We start from the raw sequence: 15,208 nt of genomic DNA, 5'->3' as shown, positions 1-15,208 counted from the left end.
GAATCTTCTCCTCAAGCCTCAGGCAAATCGACTCACCGGCAAAGGTGTGTTAGACCGAGACGGCATGATGAAGATGCTTGGAGTTGGAGATCGGAGCTCCTCCTCGTGGCTTGCCAGCGACGACGCACTGTTCCGTGGCTTGGCTTGCCGGCGACGACGCACTCTTCCTCATGGCTTGTCAGCGAGTGACGGTGTAGAGAGAGAGAGAGAGAGAGAGAGAGAGAGAGAGAGAGAGAGAGAGAGAGAGAGAGACGAGAGGAGAAGAAGAGAAAGAAATGAGATTTGTGTGGGTTTAATTCTATAAAGGGTAATAATGTCTTTTGCACAAGAATCATTGAAATGGGCTAATAGAAAATATTTACATTGAAGTAGACATTAAAATCCATGTTTTTATGCATTTGGGCATTTTCCCATAATATAATTGTATCTCTTGCATGCTTCTTGGCCGTAAATATATGTACTGCATCAACCACAATTATACCACGATACCTTAATTGCAAAGGTAACAAATCTTGATCAACAGCATGCACACGTCAAGATCCCTTCCAATGTCACTTTGTAGGCAAACAATATATCATTAATTACCAAAATATTTGATAATCAACACTATATCAATAAGTAGCCCCGTTTGCCTCAAAATGCCTTAACCTCCAAGTAGGTTTGGCTTAGCCATGATAGCAAATATTTTCAAAGATACTCGATCATATCCACAACGAACCACATAATTAACTAGTTCAACACGCTACATATCCAGGGGGTATAAATTTAGGGAGCTGAAAATCGCACTCCCAAAATTACATTTCACACTCCCACTATCTGATTTTAATATATTTTATTACTTCAGTTGCTGCTTTTACTATTTTGCCCTTTGTGTTCTATTATCAATCATGCCTACCCAACAACAGCCGACTCTTCCTCCCCTTCTTATTCACACCGATCAGTGTTCAAGAGTGAATTTTTTTTTGGAGAATGGTTCAAGAGTGAATTTATGGATGAATGATAATAAACTAACCTTCATTCTGAGAATCCCAGCTCACAATTAGGACACCACCCCCACCTTCAATTTCCTTTTCCTTTTGGTCAAATCAAATCACCCTGAAAATCAATCCTACACTTTCAACTTCTCCATACACAGATTCTCAAGGAACATCATGATCCATATGATTACAGTTCCAAATATCATCAGTCATTGCTATTGATCTCAAAAATCATAAATTACATTCCAGTCGTTTGAACTCCGATGTATTGCTAAGTTTACATTCAATCAAAGCAAAGCCAAATTCATGATTCTTCTACATCACCATTAGAGTTGATTTGCATTGTAACTAGTCCATCATTGACCAAGTTTACCTTCATCATTGCTCAAACACACCATCGTTTATTTGCATCTAGCTTGTAGGATTTTCTAAAGCTCACTAACCCAACGAATCGTAAAAGGGCTTTGCTTTATCCGGCGCCATGGCGACATGAAAATCAGGCTCATTACCCTTCAGGATTCCATACAATGTAAATTGACTCACTAGTAAGACTTCCAAGTTCCTCTGCAGTACGTTTCAGTCCCATCCTCTGCCATTACGTACTCTCATTTGTGAACAGCCTCATATTCAACACCTTCCGGCATATGCACTCGGTATCAGAGACGGTATCAGACACTTGAAGATCGACAAGGACAAGAAGGCTCGGCCCAATCGCCTAGCGGTTCGGTCATCCACCTCAACGCTAGCGGTGGCAGACTGGCGGAGGCGACTCGCTGGTCGACAGCTCTCATGGCTCTGATGGGGGAGCTCGACTCGAGGAGAGAGATGTGGATTTGGACTCGGGGAGAGCTCGACTAGGCGACCCATATCTGATATGAACATGACTTGGGTTTTCTGGTTTTCTTGCGTATTGATCCGATTCCACCATCTGTTAAGAATGGAGAAATGAGTTGGCATTTTAGCAGAGACAAGCTGAAGAATGGAGTTCTCGTTATGATAGGAAGGGTAAAGTAGGAAACGAATTTGTAAGCAACATAAAATACATTAAAATCAGATAGTGGGAGTGTGGAATGTAATTTTAGGAGTGCAAATTTCAGCTCCCTAAATTTACCCTCGAACAGTTGTAATGTACCTAGACGCAACTAAATTACTTATAATGATTGAGGCAAAAGGAAAAACCCTAACCTAAAATAGAAAACCATTGCCAAGAGCACCGTCGAGAGAAGACATTACTTACATGTATTTTATGAAAAAAAATTACTCAAAACTAAGTAGCACTTAAATATCTTCACTCTCATCATCCACATCATCCTCATCATAAATTTTGTTATCACTTCAGTCAATTAGGAGAAAAAAAAAATTTAACCTCAGGTTCTAAATCCTGGATCCGCCACAATCGAAGAATTCTTATTCGCATAAAGAAATATAATCTTATCAAATCCAATTAAGGCATCGAATCCTATTTGCATGAAGGAAGGAAATATTGGACTTGGTAAACCTTCCATATCATATTTGATTGCCAAAAGTGAACAATCTTTTTCATATCGAATTAGGAATATTACCAGCTAAACCCCTTTAAATACGGTGCGAGGAAACCTAAAGCCTCCAAACACCAGAAGAAAGCCAAGAACAGAAGACAAAAAGCCTGTTGAACAACACACAAAACAAGAAAAACAGAAAAGAGAGAGAGTAATCGATGGCATCAACAGGCGCAATCAGCAGCAGCAAGGACAGGCCGATCTACGCGAGGGTGATGGGAATAAGGCGTAATTGTTACTGGTACGTGATTGAGGAGAAGTCGTCGCCGATTGAATCGTCTGACGAGGTGATTGGATGTGAATCAGAAAGAGATAGAGTCCGACGACTCTCTCTTGATCTCGATGTGGGTCGGCTTACGAGCAACGTTGCTGTCTTAAACTCCCGTCTATACCTAATCAGTGGAGATTTCGATCCAAAGAATGGATATCACCACATAAGCGTGGATTCGGGAGTGAAGGAAACGGAATGGCAGGAAGGAGGCGGCGAGTTTGCAGATCCTAATCTTGGCGGAGCAGCCGTCGGCCATGATGGTTATATATATTCGGTGGGAGAGAGACAGTACCGGTTCCGTTTAGGTGAATGGGAGCAGCTGCCGGTGCCGCCACAAGGGTGGAACCCTTATTTGTCAAGGGGATTACTATACAGGCAACGTCTCCTTGCTCTTACTAAGAAAAAACTATATGTCTATACTGAATCACGTACCAGCAATATCATGCTTTCGTTCGATTTGGAATCAGGCAAGTGGGACGAGGGTTCCCTTGATGACGACTTTGAGGGTCATTGGTCGCCTGGGGTGGTACTTTACGATCGGTACTTGTTTTCTCTAGGTAGTCGGAGTCCCAAGCTCAATTCCAAGATCGTAGAAGCCAATAGCACGAGGGTTCAAGAAGGCAAGCAGAAGATTTTGGAGGAAGAGGTTAGTGGAGTATATGTATTTGATCTCGAAAAGCGTCAATGGCTGGATGAACCAGTTCAGGGACTCCCTAACGATGGAACTGTGATTCCCTGGAATTTCCAGCCACTGCCACTATCAGATGACGACCCGAGATTCAACCCTTACTTGTACCAAATCAGAGAGGACAACGATCACCACTTGGCATTGTTGTGGGATTTGCCTGGCGAACATCCAACATCCAAATTACATCAGTGTAGTCTTATTTGGTGCAAGTTCATAGTCGAGGCTTGTAAAACTAGTACTACTGATCAAATCACTTGCTTCTCTGCCCATTCACTGTCACGTGGATTCTGTCCGCTTGATGAGGACACCTACGGCTTGCTCAATTGCGCAGTAGGAATGTAAGGCCAGAGTTCATCAATCCCTCACTAGTCAGTATATTTACGTTTTCAAGTCCATTACCTTTCGGCATTAGTTACTGTTTGATCTCCCAGTTTATTATAATGTTCGCACTTATTTTACACTTTCTTTTGCTTTGCAATTGTTTCATATCGGCAGTGAGTAGTGATATATTGATGTGCTTCCTTTTTCTGTTTCCAATGAATGTTGTTTTAAGTTGTATTATTGTTTTATGTTGTTAGACACCTCTTAATCGACTTGTTCAAGGGTTATGTTCTTGTGCGTATTGCATAAGATGGAATTTTTCTTTGATAACTCACATAAGCACCTCCTAAATTATTGACAGATGTAGGGTTGTTTTTTTTTTTTTTTTTTATTTATAAATAGCAATTAGATCCTTTAGCAATTAGCCTTCTGAGCTGCGAAAATCCCACTATATCGATTATTGCCCAAAGCCCCAAAAATCCAAAATGGTAGTGTTGAGTTGAAGCTCAAGCCTACCTTTTCAAGTTGCCACAGCTCGACAAGGTAAACCAAGGTATGGTGTGACTACTTCCCAGTGCATGCTGAGCCTCCTTACTGATGGCAGGAAGAAATGATCTGTGTGTTCAAAAGTTTAGAATTCCATATACAAACTGAAACAGTGCAGCCTGTGATCTTAGATATTCTTAGAATCTCAGGTAGTTCCTTGACTTCCTTCCTTTAAGTTTAGTTTAAATGGAAAACAATATTCTAAAAATTCGATAAGTAGCAAGTCATATGACTGTTAAAGCATCCAAACCGAACTTCGGTCAACTCTTAACAGAAAATTTAAGGATATCCTAAATTAAACAACAGAGATTGCTGCATAATCTTCAGCATCCATTCAAGAAGATCTTCTGACCTCCCCACGTTCTATGTTAGGGTATTAGCCCTAACCTGAAGAGAAATGTAGAAGGCAATGAAAAGAAACGAAAATAAAATATTCAGATTTTCATTGATAACCAGCCACAAGCCCTCAAAACAGTACATATATAGAGCAAATAGATGAACACGTGCGCAACACATGAGTGACCAAATATCATAAAATTCTCTTTCATGAAAGACTCATCGATCAGCGCGCAGAAGGATGCACTACCTCTGTAAAACCAATGAATGCTTATATTAGAAGACATAGTATGTGAAGCAATGGCGTTATGTATAGGACGTACATTAGAAAGAAAAAAAAAAAAAAAAATTAGAGAAATTTTGATAAATGACCAAGTTTAAGTACTCGAATTGATTTTTAATCGTGTTTTTGTAAAAAGTTGATAGATGACCATATCAAGGGATTAAAAGTCTCAATTGCCCTTATTAATCCTAAAGGCTACCCATAAGATTCTCTTCCTATCGCTAGAGGCGGAGAAGGTTTTAGGTCAGAGAGAATAGGGTTTCTGAGAGAGAGAGAGAGTGTAGAATATTTGTAAATATTTATTTTTCTTGTATGTGTAGGTTAAATATTATGTATAAGTGTAAGAAATATTTTCCTATTAGCACTACAATTGTATCTCTATATAAACCTCCTATATGGAGAAGAATAATACATTGAAGCATACCAAACCATATTGAATCATTAATTTCTACTTGGCATCAGAGCTTGTCAGGTTCGATCTTTTGAATTTACACCAAAACACCACAAATCGCTACGTACCAAAAACCCCACAAATCACACACAAATTTCCAAATCCTAAAACCATACTTGAATCCCGAATCACACCACAAACAAATCGTTACATACATCAAAATCATAATTCCCGTATCGTTGAATCTCAAAAACCAAACCTCCAAAATGGCACACCAAATCAACTACCATACCACCGCACCATGCCGGTCTCCATGCAAACCAAATTCATATGCGAACTCAAAATGTCCGCTATGTAGAGTATTAGGTCATAGCAAGCAACATTGCTTTGAAACAATTGGGTACCCGGATTGATGGGATTTCACCCTGAAACCTCAAAAGAATCAAGCAAAAGCTGTCATAGCCACTACAGCGGAAGATCAACCATCAAATGCCTTCAATGTTGCACAGTCAGGTTTGAGTGGTAAGGTATTTATGAATAGTTCTTGGATTATTGATACAGGAGCATCAGATCACATGTGTAATGATCCTAGCCTCTTGAAAAAATTAAAACCCTCCTCTCAAAATATTGTTTCTATCGTTGATGGTACTCCCAAGGATTAAAATATCGGTATCAGTAGATATATCGGTCCGTTGAAAAAGGGAGATTTCGGATATATCGGGGAAACCCGGGAAAAAAATATCGGTATTTTGGGAAGAATTTTTTTTTCTGAAATATTTAATTTATTGGATTTATATATAAATATTACAAATATCAACTTCATCTACATCCAGAATGAGAATCTAGGTTGTTGATAAGAGTCATAAGACACACGCTGATCCACAAAAGTACAATAATCAGACCAAGACATATGACTCATATAGTACAAATTGTAGTGTTGAATATGATAATCATATATGTCTTTGGAGCTGCCGACTGTTTCCCCTATAAGTGGATAGTAAGGATGATGAAAACTGGATGACTGATCACTGACTTCCGCGCATTGATTATAGCCATAAACATTATAGCCATATTGATTGTTGCCTTCTTGGGATTCATTTGAGGTTCCAGTCCCACTACCTAAACTGATAGAATCAAAACTTAGCGCAACTGAAGCAACATCTTGATCATCATTTGGACCTCTAGTCCTCCTCCCATACATGGTATCCTCTCGCGCTCCATACCTAGTACTTCTATAGCCATGATCATGGGAGGCATGATCGTAATTTTCTTCAGATGAAAAATTGTTCAATCCACCAACTGTAGAAGATTGTCCATATACAAACCCGGTGCCAGTATTTCCACCACCTTTTCCGCTTCCACCATCTTCATCATCATCTGAACTATCCGGAGTTGCTATGCCGCCCCATGCATCATCACTGTCTAAATTATCTTCTGGGTTTCCAACAACTTCTTCAGATAATACCCTTTATACGTTGATTCCATTGGCAATTGCAGTTTCAAGTCGAGACCACCACTCGTTATTGGGATACACCTCGAGGGAATTAGTTACTTCTCTTCCGAATAACATTTCAATTTTTTACAGATATTTTTTTAATATGTCAGTGATATATCGAAAATATCATAAATGTCGGAGATATTTCCTAAATGTCGGAGATATTTCCTAAATATCGGTGATATTTCCTAAATATCGGTGATATTTGAGGATATTTTCTAAATATCGGGGAAATATCGTAGATATGATAGAAGATAAGATATTGACCCCTAAAGATATATCGGTCCTTCGAAAAAGGGAGATATCGGAGGATATATCGGATATATCGCAGAGATTTTAATCCTTGGGTACTCCAACTCCGGTTACCAGAGAAGGCTATGTTGTCCTATCAAATACATTAACCCTTGATTCTGTATTAGTCGTCCCTTCATTGTCATGCAATCTTCTCTCAGTTGGCCAAATCATTCAAGAATTACCATGTATTGTCACATTTTATCCGTCTTTCTGTGTATTTCAGGACATTCTGACGCGACGGATTTTGGGTTATGGAGTGAGAAAAAGGAAATTGCATTATCTAGATCTGACAAAGACAAGAGAGAAACATATGCAGTCTTTGGGTCAAGCTAATCAGGTCAATAGAGCTGAGAGTGCTAAGAAAGATATGTGGCTTTGGCACCGCAGGTTGGGTCTGTTGGCAGGTTGGTGCCAAAAGCCACCGTATTTCATATTCACCAAGCCTAAATAAAAGTCATGTTCCATTTATGAAGATTCACTCTGACGTGTGGGGTCCTGCAGAAAATCCTTCTCTCTCTGGCGCTTGGTATTTTGTGACATTTATTGATGATTGTACCCGTACGACTTGGGTGTCTCTATTGAAGAACAAGAGCGATGTTTATTCTAGATTCAAAGAATTTCACAAGATGGTGTCCACACGGTATCAACAGGTGATTCGAGTTTTCCAGTCTGACAATGGCGGAGAATATATTAATGGTCTTATGCAAGAGTTTATACAGTTACATGGAATTCGACATCAGACTTCAAATACTTATACTCCTCAGCAAAATGGATTGGCAGAGAGGAAAAATGGGCAGTTGCTTGAAGTTGTCCGTGCATCTTTGTTTGGCATGAATGTACATGTAGAATATTAGGGAGAAGCTATGACATCTGCTGCCTACCTCATTAATCGTATCCCTTCTCGGGTTATTGAATGTCAAAACCCTCTACAACAGCTTCAGAAACTTATCTCGATTCCTTCGTTGCCTAACTTGGAGCCTCGTGTATTTGGATGTACAGTGTATGTTCATATTCCAAAACCACAACGAAGTAAGCTTGATCCCCGTGCAAGGAAGTGTATTTTTGTGGGTTATGAAGATTTTCAGAAGGGATATAGATGTTATGATTCTCTTACAAACACCATGCATGTATCTCTTGATGTTTCTTTTCGTGAATCTGAGCCTTATTACTCAGCGAGAGTATCAGAGTCTTCCCTTCAGGGGGAGAGAGCATATGAAGGGAATTCCCGAAATTTATTTGCATTCGAAGAATTTGAAGAATTTGAAGCATTGGAGTCGAGAATTAGAGTCGGAGAAACCACAAATAACAAACAGATGCGAGGGAAGGACAAAGAGACAAAAGCTATTGATGCTGACACAGACCCATGTGCTGACACAAGCACAAGCTCACGTGATGCCCAGCTGAGCCAGATGAGCAGCGTCAGAGGAGAGACACAGGCGCCATGTATTGTACAACTTGAGAAGGACGGCGACACATGTGTTGGACCACAGCTGGAAGGCACTCTGAACTCGCCACATGTTGTGCAACCACTAGTTGACATGCCTTGTGCTGCAGATGGAGTCGGTAGAAACGAAACAGCGTCTTTACAAGGGGACCCACACGACAAACCCATCAATTTAACTACTAAGCCTTCAGATGTCATCTATGTAATTCCAAATTCTTCTGGGTCAGATAGCTTCCCTTTCTCTACACCATCAACCCAAGAATCTGTTGCGAATGTCCCTGCTCAGGTACCTTTAAATTCAAACTAGCTAGTTATATGAGGTAGATGATATTGTAACTAGGAAATCACAGAGGGTTACCAAGGGTATTCCAAAGAAACAATATGAACCAGACATCAAAGCCAAAGCTAAATATCCTATAGCTAATTACATGTCTAACCATAGGTTGGCTGGGTCACATGCTCTTGTCATTAATCAATTATGCAGTGTTTCTATTCCTAGTACTGTACAGGATGCAATGACGGATCCCAAGTGGACTCAGGCGATGAATGAAGAACTAGAGGCATTACAGAAAAACTCGACTTAGGATATTGTGCCTAAACCAGCTGAGAAGAAGACAGTTGGATTCCGTTGGGTATTCACCGTAAAGTTGAAAACAAATGGGAGCATTGACAGGTATAAAACACGGTTGGTTGCCAAGGGATACACCCAACGGTATGGCATTAATTATGAAGAAACGTTTGCGCCTGTAGCAAAGATCAACACTGTTCGAATCTTGATTTCACTTGCAGCAACTAAAGATTGGCCTCTACGACAGTTTTATGTGAAGAATGTTTTCCTCAATGGAAACTTGGAAGAAGAGGTGTATATGGACATGCCCCCAGGAGCCAAATGTAGATCTTGCGATGTCGGAAAGGTTTGTAAGTTGAAGAAGTCTCTGTATGGTTTGAAGCAGTCTCCTATTTGGAAAATTCTCCAAATCAATGAGGACATTTGGTTATAGACAAAGCAACTCGGATCACACTTTGTTCATCAAGCGTAATCAGGGTAAGATCACCGCTCTGATTGTGTATGTTGATGATGTGATTGTTACAGGAGATGACCTAAAGGAGATGGAGGCTCTACAAAAGTATCTTTCAAAGGAGTTTGAGATGAAAGACCTTGGACAGTTGAAGTATTTCCTCGGAATTGAAGTTTCAAGGTCAAAGAATGAGATTTCTTTATCCCAACGAAAGTATGTACTTGACTTGTTAGCTAAAACTGGAATGCTTGACTGCAAACCTATTGCGACACCAATTGAGATGAATCACAACCTTGCCATCTATCTGAATCAAGTTCCAACTGGTAAACAAAGGTACCAACGTCTAGTAGGGAGACTTATTTATCTTTCTCATACTAGACCTGATATTGTTTATGCTAAGAGTGTGGTTAGTCAATTTATGCATTGTCCCAACGAAGAGCATATGGATGCAATGTATCGTATTCTGAAGTATCTTAAGATGGCACATGGAAAAAGCTTGTTGTTTGAAAAGAAGGGTGAATTGGAAGTTGTAGGGTACACAGATGCTGATTGGGCTGGTGATAAGACTGACAGACGGTCTACATCTGGGTATTTTACATATGTTGGAGGAAACCTTGTGACTTGGCATAGTAAGAAACAAAAAGTCGTTGCAAGATCAAGTGCTGAAGCAGAGTTTCGAGGTATGGCACATGGAGTTTATGAGATGTTATGGATTCGTACTGTATTGAAAGAATTGGGTTTCAAACTCAAGAAACCCATGGACTTGCATTGTGATAGCACATCTGCAATTGAAATTGCTCATAATCATGTTCAACATGACCGGACCAAGCATGTGGAGGTAGATCGACATTTTATCAAAGAAAACTTGGACAGGAAAATAATCTGTTTCCCTTTCGTGTATGCAGAAGATCAATTAGCAGATGTTCTTACGAAAGGAGTGTCAAGGAAAGTGTTTGACAACTCGGTTGGCAAGTTGGGCATGATTGATATCTATGCACTAACTTGAGGGGGAGTGTAGAATATTTGTAAATATTTACTTTCTTTGTATGTGTAGGTTAAATATTATGTATAAGTGTAAGAAATATTTTCCTATTAACACTACAATTGTATCTCTATATACACATCTTATATGAAGAAGAATAATATATTGAAGCATACCAAACCATATTGAATCATTATTTTCTACTGAGAGAAGAGTCTGAAGAACTGAAGGTTGAAGAAAGCGAAGGGACATACTAGCACAAAATGACGATGGATTTGTATAAAAAGGAATAGTAGAACGCCTCAATTTTTAATGGACCTTTTTACTAAAGCCCAGTAAAAAGCCCATTTATGGCCTTTTCTGTAAAACAGCATTTTCTGTATATAAAACATCATGTAGCATTCCGCTGCCCTGACAATGTCCTCAGGGACCTCAGGTAGTTCCTTCCTTCAGTTTAAATGGAAAACAATATTCTAAAATTCGATAAGTAGCATGACAAAAATATTTTCTTAGTCCAAGGAAGACATGACTATCATGTTTGTTAAAGCATCCAAACATAGATTTCAACTCTCAACAGAAATTTTAAGGATCCAAGATGTTACAACAGAGATGGCTGCATACTCTTCAGAATCCATCCAAAAATTTCTTAATTTCTAGAGCCTCTTCTGACCTTCCCTTGTTCTCTTTCTTTCGTGAAAAGCTTTCATCGGTAGAAGTGTGTACTACCTCTGTAAAATTTAAAACAATGTATGCTTGTATTAGAAGATGAAATAGAATGTGAAGCAAGTGCATTATGTAAAGGACCTGCATCAGAAAAAAACCCGACGAATACACCTCAAAGAATTGAGTTTGGACACAGCAAATGCAGAAAACAAAATCATCCATACTGACATAATACAAAATTTCTCACAATCCTAAACCAAAATAGCAAACAATTACCATTATGGGTTCATATTAATTCCACCCAAAATCTACATTTCTATTTCTCTGCAGAGCAAACCTCAAGAATTCGAGTATAGAATAAAAAAATATGACTCCTATTGACAACACACATGACTTTCTCAAAACCTAGTTCACAGTGGATAAAGGATAAATAGAAATCTTTAACCAAAAATAAAATATCGATGAAGCATGACAGGTTCTAGGGAATTCACATATATATTCGTGGTATGAGCAAAATTAAAGCAATTTAGCACATGAAAAGTTTTATGGGGCCAGTAACAAGCAATATTAATTCAAAATATGAGCATTTTAAATAATGTATTAAATATATTAATTGCAGACTAAATAAATCTTTTCTTGTTCACAAAGTAGAGAGTTCTTTGAAACAATCTGCCTGGAATAAGAATATTGCATTATCTCTCCAGCAAATAAAGTTTATCATCAGATCAGACTAAGAACCTCAAAAGTATTGGAGAGACCATTCTACATAGATAGGCAAAATTATTTCACGAGAAACCAAATTTTATTTGGATTTGATGAAATGGAAATCATTTGGAAAAGAAAACATAAATCCCTACAACAGAACGGATCTATCAACCAAACATTTAAGATCCCAACCCCAACTTACCAATTTTTTTTTTTGCTATGGGCATATGTAGCTGTACAAATCAATGATAACACTAAACAATACCCCCTTAATTCCTTAAGAATTTTCCTTGAGCTCTTAATTTACTGGAATTACGCATAAAAAGTAAAGCTTATAAATAGTGCGTGTGTGTGTATAGACATGTATAACAGTATATGTTTGCATATTCTAAGGTGTTTGGATTTACATAGATTCTTATTAGGTGACAGGATACAGTGTATTGGCAGCAGGGAACAAAAATAGGTAATCTACATTGAAACTACATATATTTCATGCACCCTTACGATGCTGCATTAGCTTCTGAGCTTTGCAGCCCTTAAACCACAAAATTCATTTGAACTGTCTAAGCTCCATGAATAAAATCACCTCCCAAAAAGTAAAGCGAATGTAAACTAACTACAATTCATAGAGGGTCTAATGCAACATAAATACTAGGAACTACTTATTTTCACCACTTTGCAGTATCAACCTGTACTTGAGGAGTATAGACTTTGAACCAACAAAATTCAAACATCAAGGACATCATATACTTGAGTACAGAAAAACTAAAATTGTGTCTGTAATATAATTCATACGAAAACTACCTCAAAACAATGATTTGGCAACTTGAAAACCATATGTAACATATGGATTGAATTCGATGAATAAGATTTCACCAACCTCTATTAATAGTCTTCAAGGATGCATGTTTACAAATCAGATAAATAAAAATGAACAAGAGAGAATAAGATAGTAAAGGATATTTTGACACCAGATTCCCCTAAAATTATACGAACCAAATTTTCATCATGACAGCCAAATGCACAAACCACACAGATCCAATCGATTCCTGAATTTTTCTTTCACAAAAACTATACACTCACTACTTGGTAACATTTAAATTGGGCTTTTTAGACAACAGAGTTGGGTTATGACATCAGGTTGTAGTCCTCTCATAGTAGTTCATAAGCTCAATCGAATATGACTAGTCAATATCAAGGTCTAACATTAGCTTTTCATAAGCTCCTACATTAAAACTTTCAGCACCATCCATAAAGACTTCTCATCCTATCTCGCTGTAGTTTATTGAATTAGGATCATCAAACTTGAAAGAGAACAAACACTATCAAGATTCTGCAGAGTACAACAAAAAAAGACTCAGGTAGCTATCACAACAAAAGACTACTGATTTCTAAACAAGATCAAGATCCAGTATCCAAAGATGCAAAACAAAATGAAACATATTACGACAATGAAAGTTGGTGGCTTTCAAATGGTATGTCAACTACATCATTAATTCACATTTGTTTTGCGAAACAATGTGTTAACATTAGATCTTGTTATACAAACTCACTCTCATAGAAATCCTGACCATAAATGAAAAGAATGAACCGATATATAAATCCAAGCAATAAGATAGGAACTATTTATATCTTCTGGATATTGCAGGGCAATCAAATAGTTGGGAATATGGAAGAGCCAGAGGCAATTAGAAACTGGTAGACACATAGAAACAATCTGTATCCAATTAACAAGCATATGACAAAATTACAAACTTCAGTTACCTTAACATGGTACGGTTAATACTTGCTCAATAGTGTAGCTGACTAGCTGGTATGTTTATAGCCCTTTGCTACAGCTTTGTAATATGCTCCATAGATGTTCTCGATCAAATGAGGAAACTCTATCTCCAATTCGGCAAGGATTTCACTGGAAAGAAGATATGGGTTGATATGGTCAGGGTGCTGAGGATTTTCTGATTTGTGTTTAATGTTATATTTTTCTGCCCTCTGCATGTAGCGTTCAATAGCACTCTGGGCAAATATAACAATGCTCGGCACGCATAGTATCCCAGACCTGTCCACATACTTTCCTCGACGACGACCGTGTTGATACACCAAGTTTAAACCTCCAGTATTTTGACCAGAAATAAAGCATTGGTTCCACTGAGAATAAAAACCCATGAGATGTTTTTTAAAAGCTCTGTTTCTTAACAAATTGCCTTCCATGTACTTAATTGAGCATAGGCTATTCATATTGGCCAAGAACTGGAGGTGCTCATCAATGTCACAGGAGCTCGGATAATTCGCTATCAACCTAACATGGTTCGGATTACGACAGGCAGAATCCTGCAAACAACTTTCTGACAGAAATGTAGCCCACATCTCAACCTTTCTTTTTATGGAAGGGTCCGCCAAGCTAGGCAAAATCCTTCTAAGCAAACGATGCAACTCCTTGAAGTCTTTGCAGTACCTCCCAGAGTGTCTAGCATCACCCAGATTAAAAAAGTAACTTCCAACCTGCGCTGTTACTCCTATGCCTCTACGGAGATTGCCGTGAGCTCGTTTCGACGACAAGTACCTCATGCTTTGTCCAATCTTCTTCAGTAACACCCACATATCGGCGTCTGTAACTTCACCTTCAGCATGTTCTTTCACCCAGATACCAAACGGCCTCATAAGTTTTGGGAAGATCAGAACATGCTCGTCTTCGTGTTTCTCACATAGGTCGATGGGCATGAGATAACTTGAGTCATGGCTGTTCTGAACATCGTAGTCTCTTAGCATCATCGACATTTTCAAACTCTTGAGCGGTTGTGAAGGTACCTTGCCCTGGGAAGAATTCATACATGACGTATCGAACATGGCCTTCAAGATTAACGTCATATCCTGGAGGATTTATAGCCATCATCATTGGATCTGCTTGTTCCAGAAAGATCGATGAGCAACCAAAACAAACTCATATAAGCACCAAGTAAAGAAGTAAAGAATGCAATTAGATACCGAAGCTTAGAGCCACTACCAACCTTGCAACGAGAGAATCGGGGAGTCACGAACTCTAGAAACCAAATCAATCAAATCTACGCAAGTGGAAATCAGCACATTCAGATCAGAATCGAGCACCAGAGCCTGAAACCGAATCCGAGATGAGGAACCCTAGAGGCTACCCATAAGATTCTCTTCCCATCGCCAGAGGCGGAGAAGGTTTTAGGTCAGAGATAATAGGGTTTCTGAGAGAGAGAGAGAGAGAGAGAGAGAGAGAGAGAGAGAGAGAGT

The 15,208-nt window shown here is 38.8% G+C and overlaps 2 protein-coding genes across 2 annotated transcripts; both read right to left on the bottom strand.

Annotated features, from left to right (window-relative positions):
• Positions 1-1,281: 1,281 nt before the first annotated feature.
• LOC101312771 (D-tyrosyl-tRNA(Tyr) deacylase 1-like) lies at positions 1,282-2,487 on the bottom strand. The gene is given in 6 exon segments (XM_004288729.1): positions 1,282-1,419; positions 1,422-1,574; positions 1,576-1,694; positions 1,697-1,736; positions 1,739-1,831; positions 2,476-2,487. Coding segments are annotated over 6 exon segments (555 nt in total).
• Positions 2,488-11,096: 8,609 nt separating this feature from the next.
• On the bottom strand, positions 11,097-15,062 carry LOC101304996. The gene is made up of 3 exons (XM_004287216.1): positions 14,959-15,062; positions 13,718-14,851; positions 11,097-11,313 (listed from the first exon to the last, which is right to left on the bottom strand). Exon 2 carries the CDS (start codon positions 14,816-14,818, stop codon positions 13,760-13,762), a length of 1,059 nt encoding a protein of 352 aa, XP_004287264.1. The 5' UTR covers positions 14,819-14,851; positions 14,959-15,062; the 3' UTR covers positions 11,097-11,313; positions 13,718-13,759.
• Between the last annotated feature and the right edge of the window lie 146 nt (positions 15,063-15,208).

This window comes from Fragaria vesca, linkage group LG1 (genome assembly GCF_000184155.1).
Source record: "Fragaria vesca subsp. vesca linkage group LG1, FraVesHawaii_1.0, whole genome shotgun sequence".
Taxonomy (NCBI): Eukaryota; Viridiplantae; Streptophyta; class Magnoliopsida; order Rosales; family Rosaceae; genus Fragaria; species Fragaria vesca.
Note: the sequence above shows the minus strand (reverse complement) of the source record. Positions and strands in the feature narration are given on the sequence as shown.

Bases quoted from the DNA above. Each gene is read 5' to 3' on its own strand.
- LOC101304996 (XM_004287216.1), bottom strand. From the start codon at position 14,818: ATGACGTTAATCTTGAAGGCCATGTTCGATACGTCATGTATGAATTCT.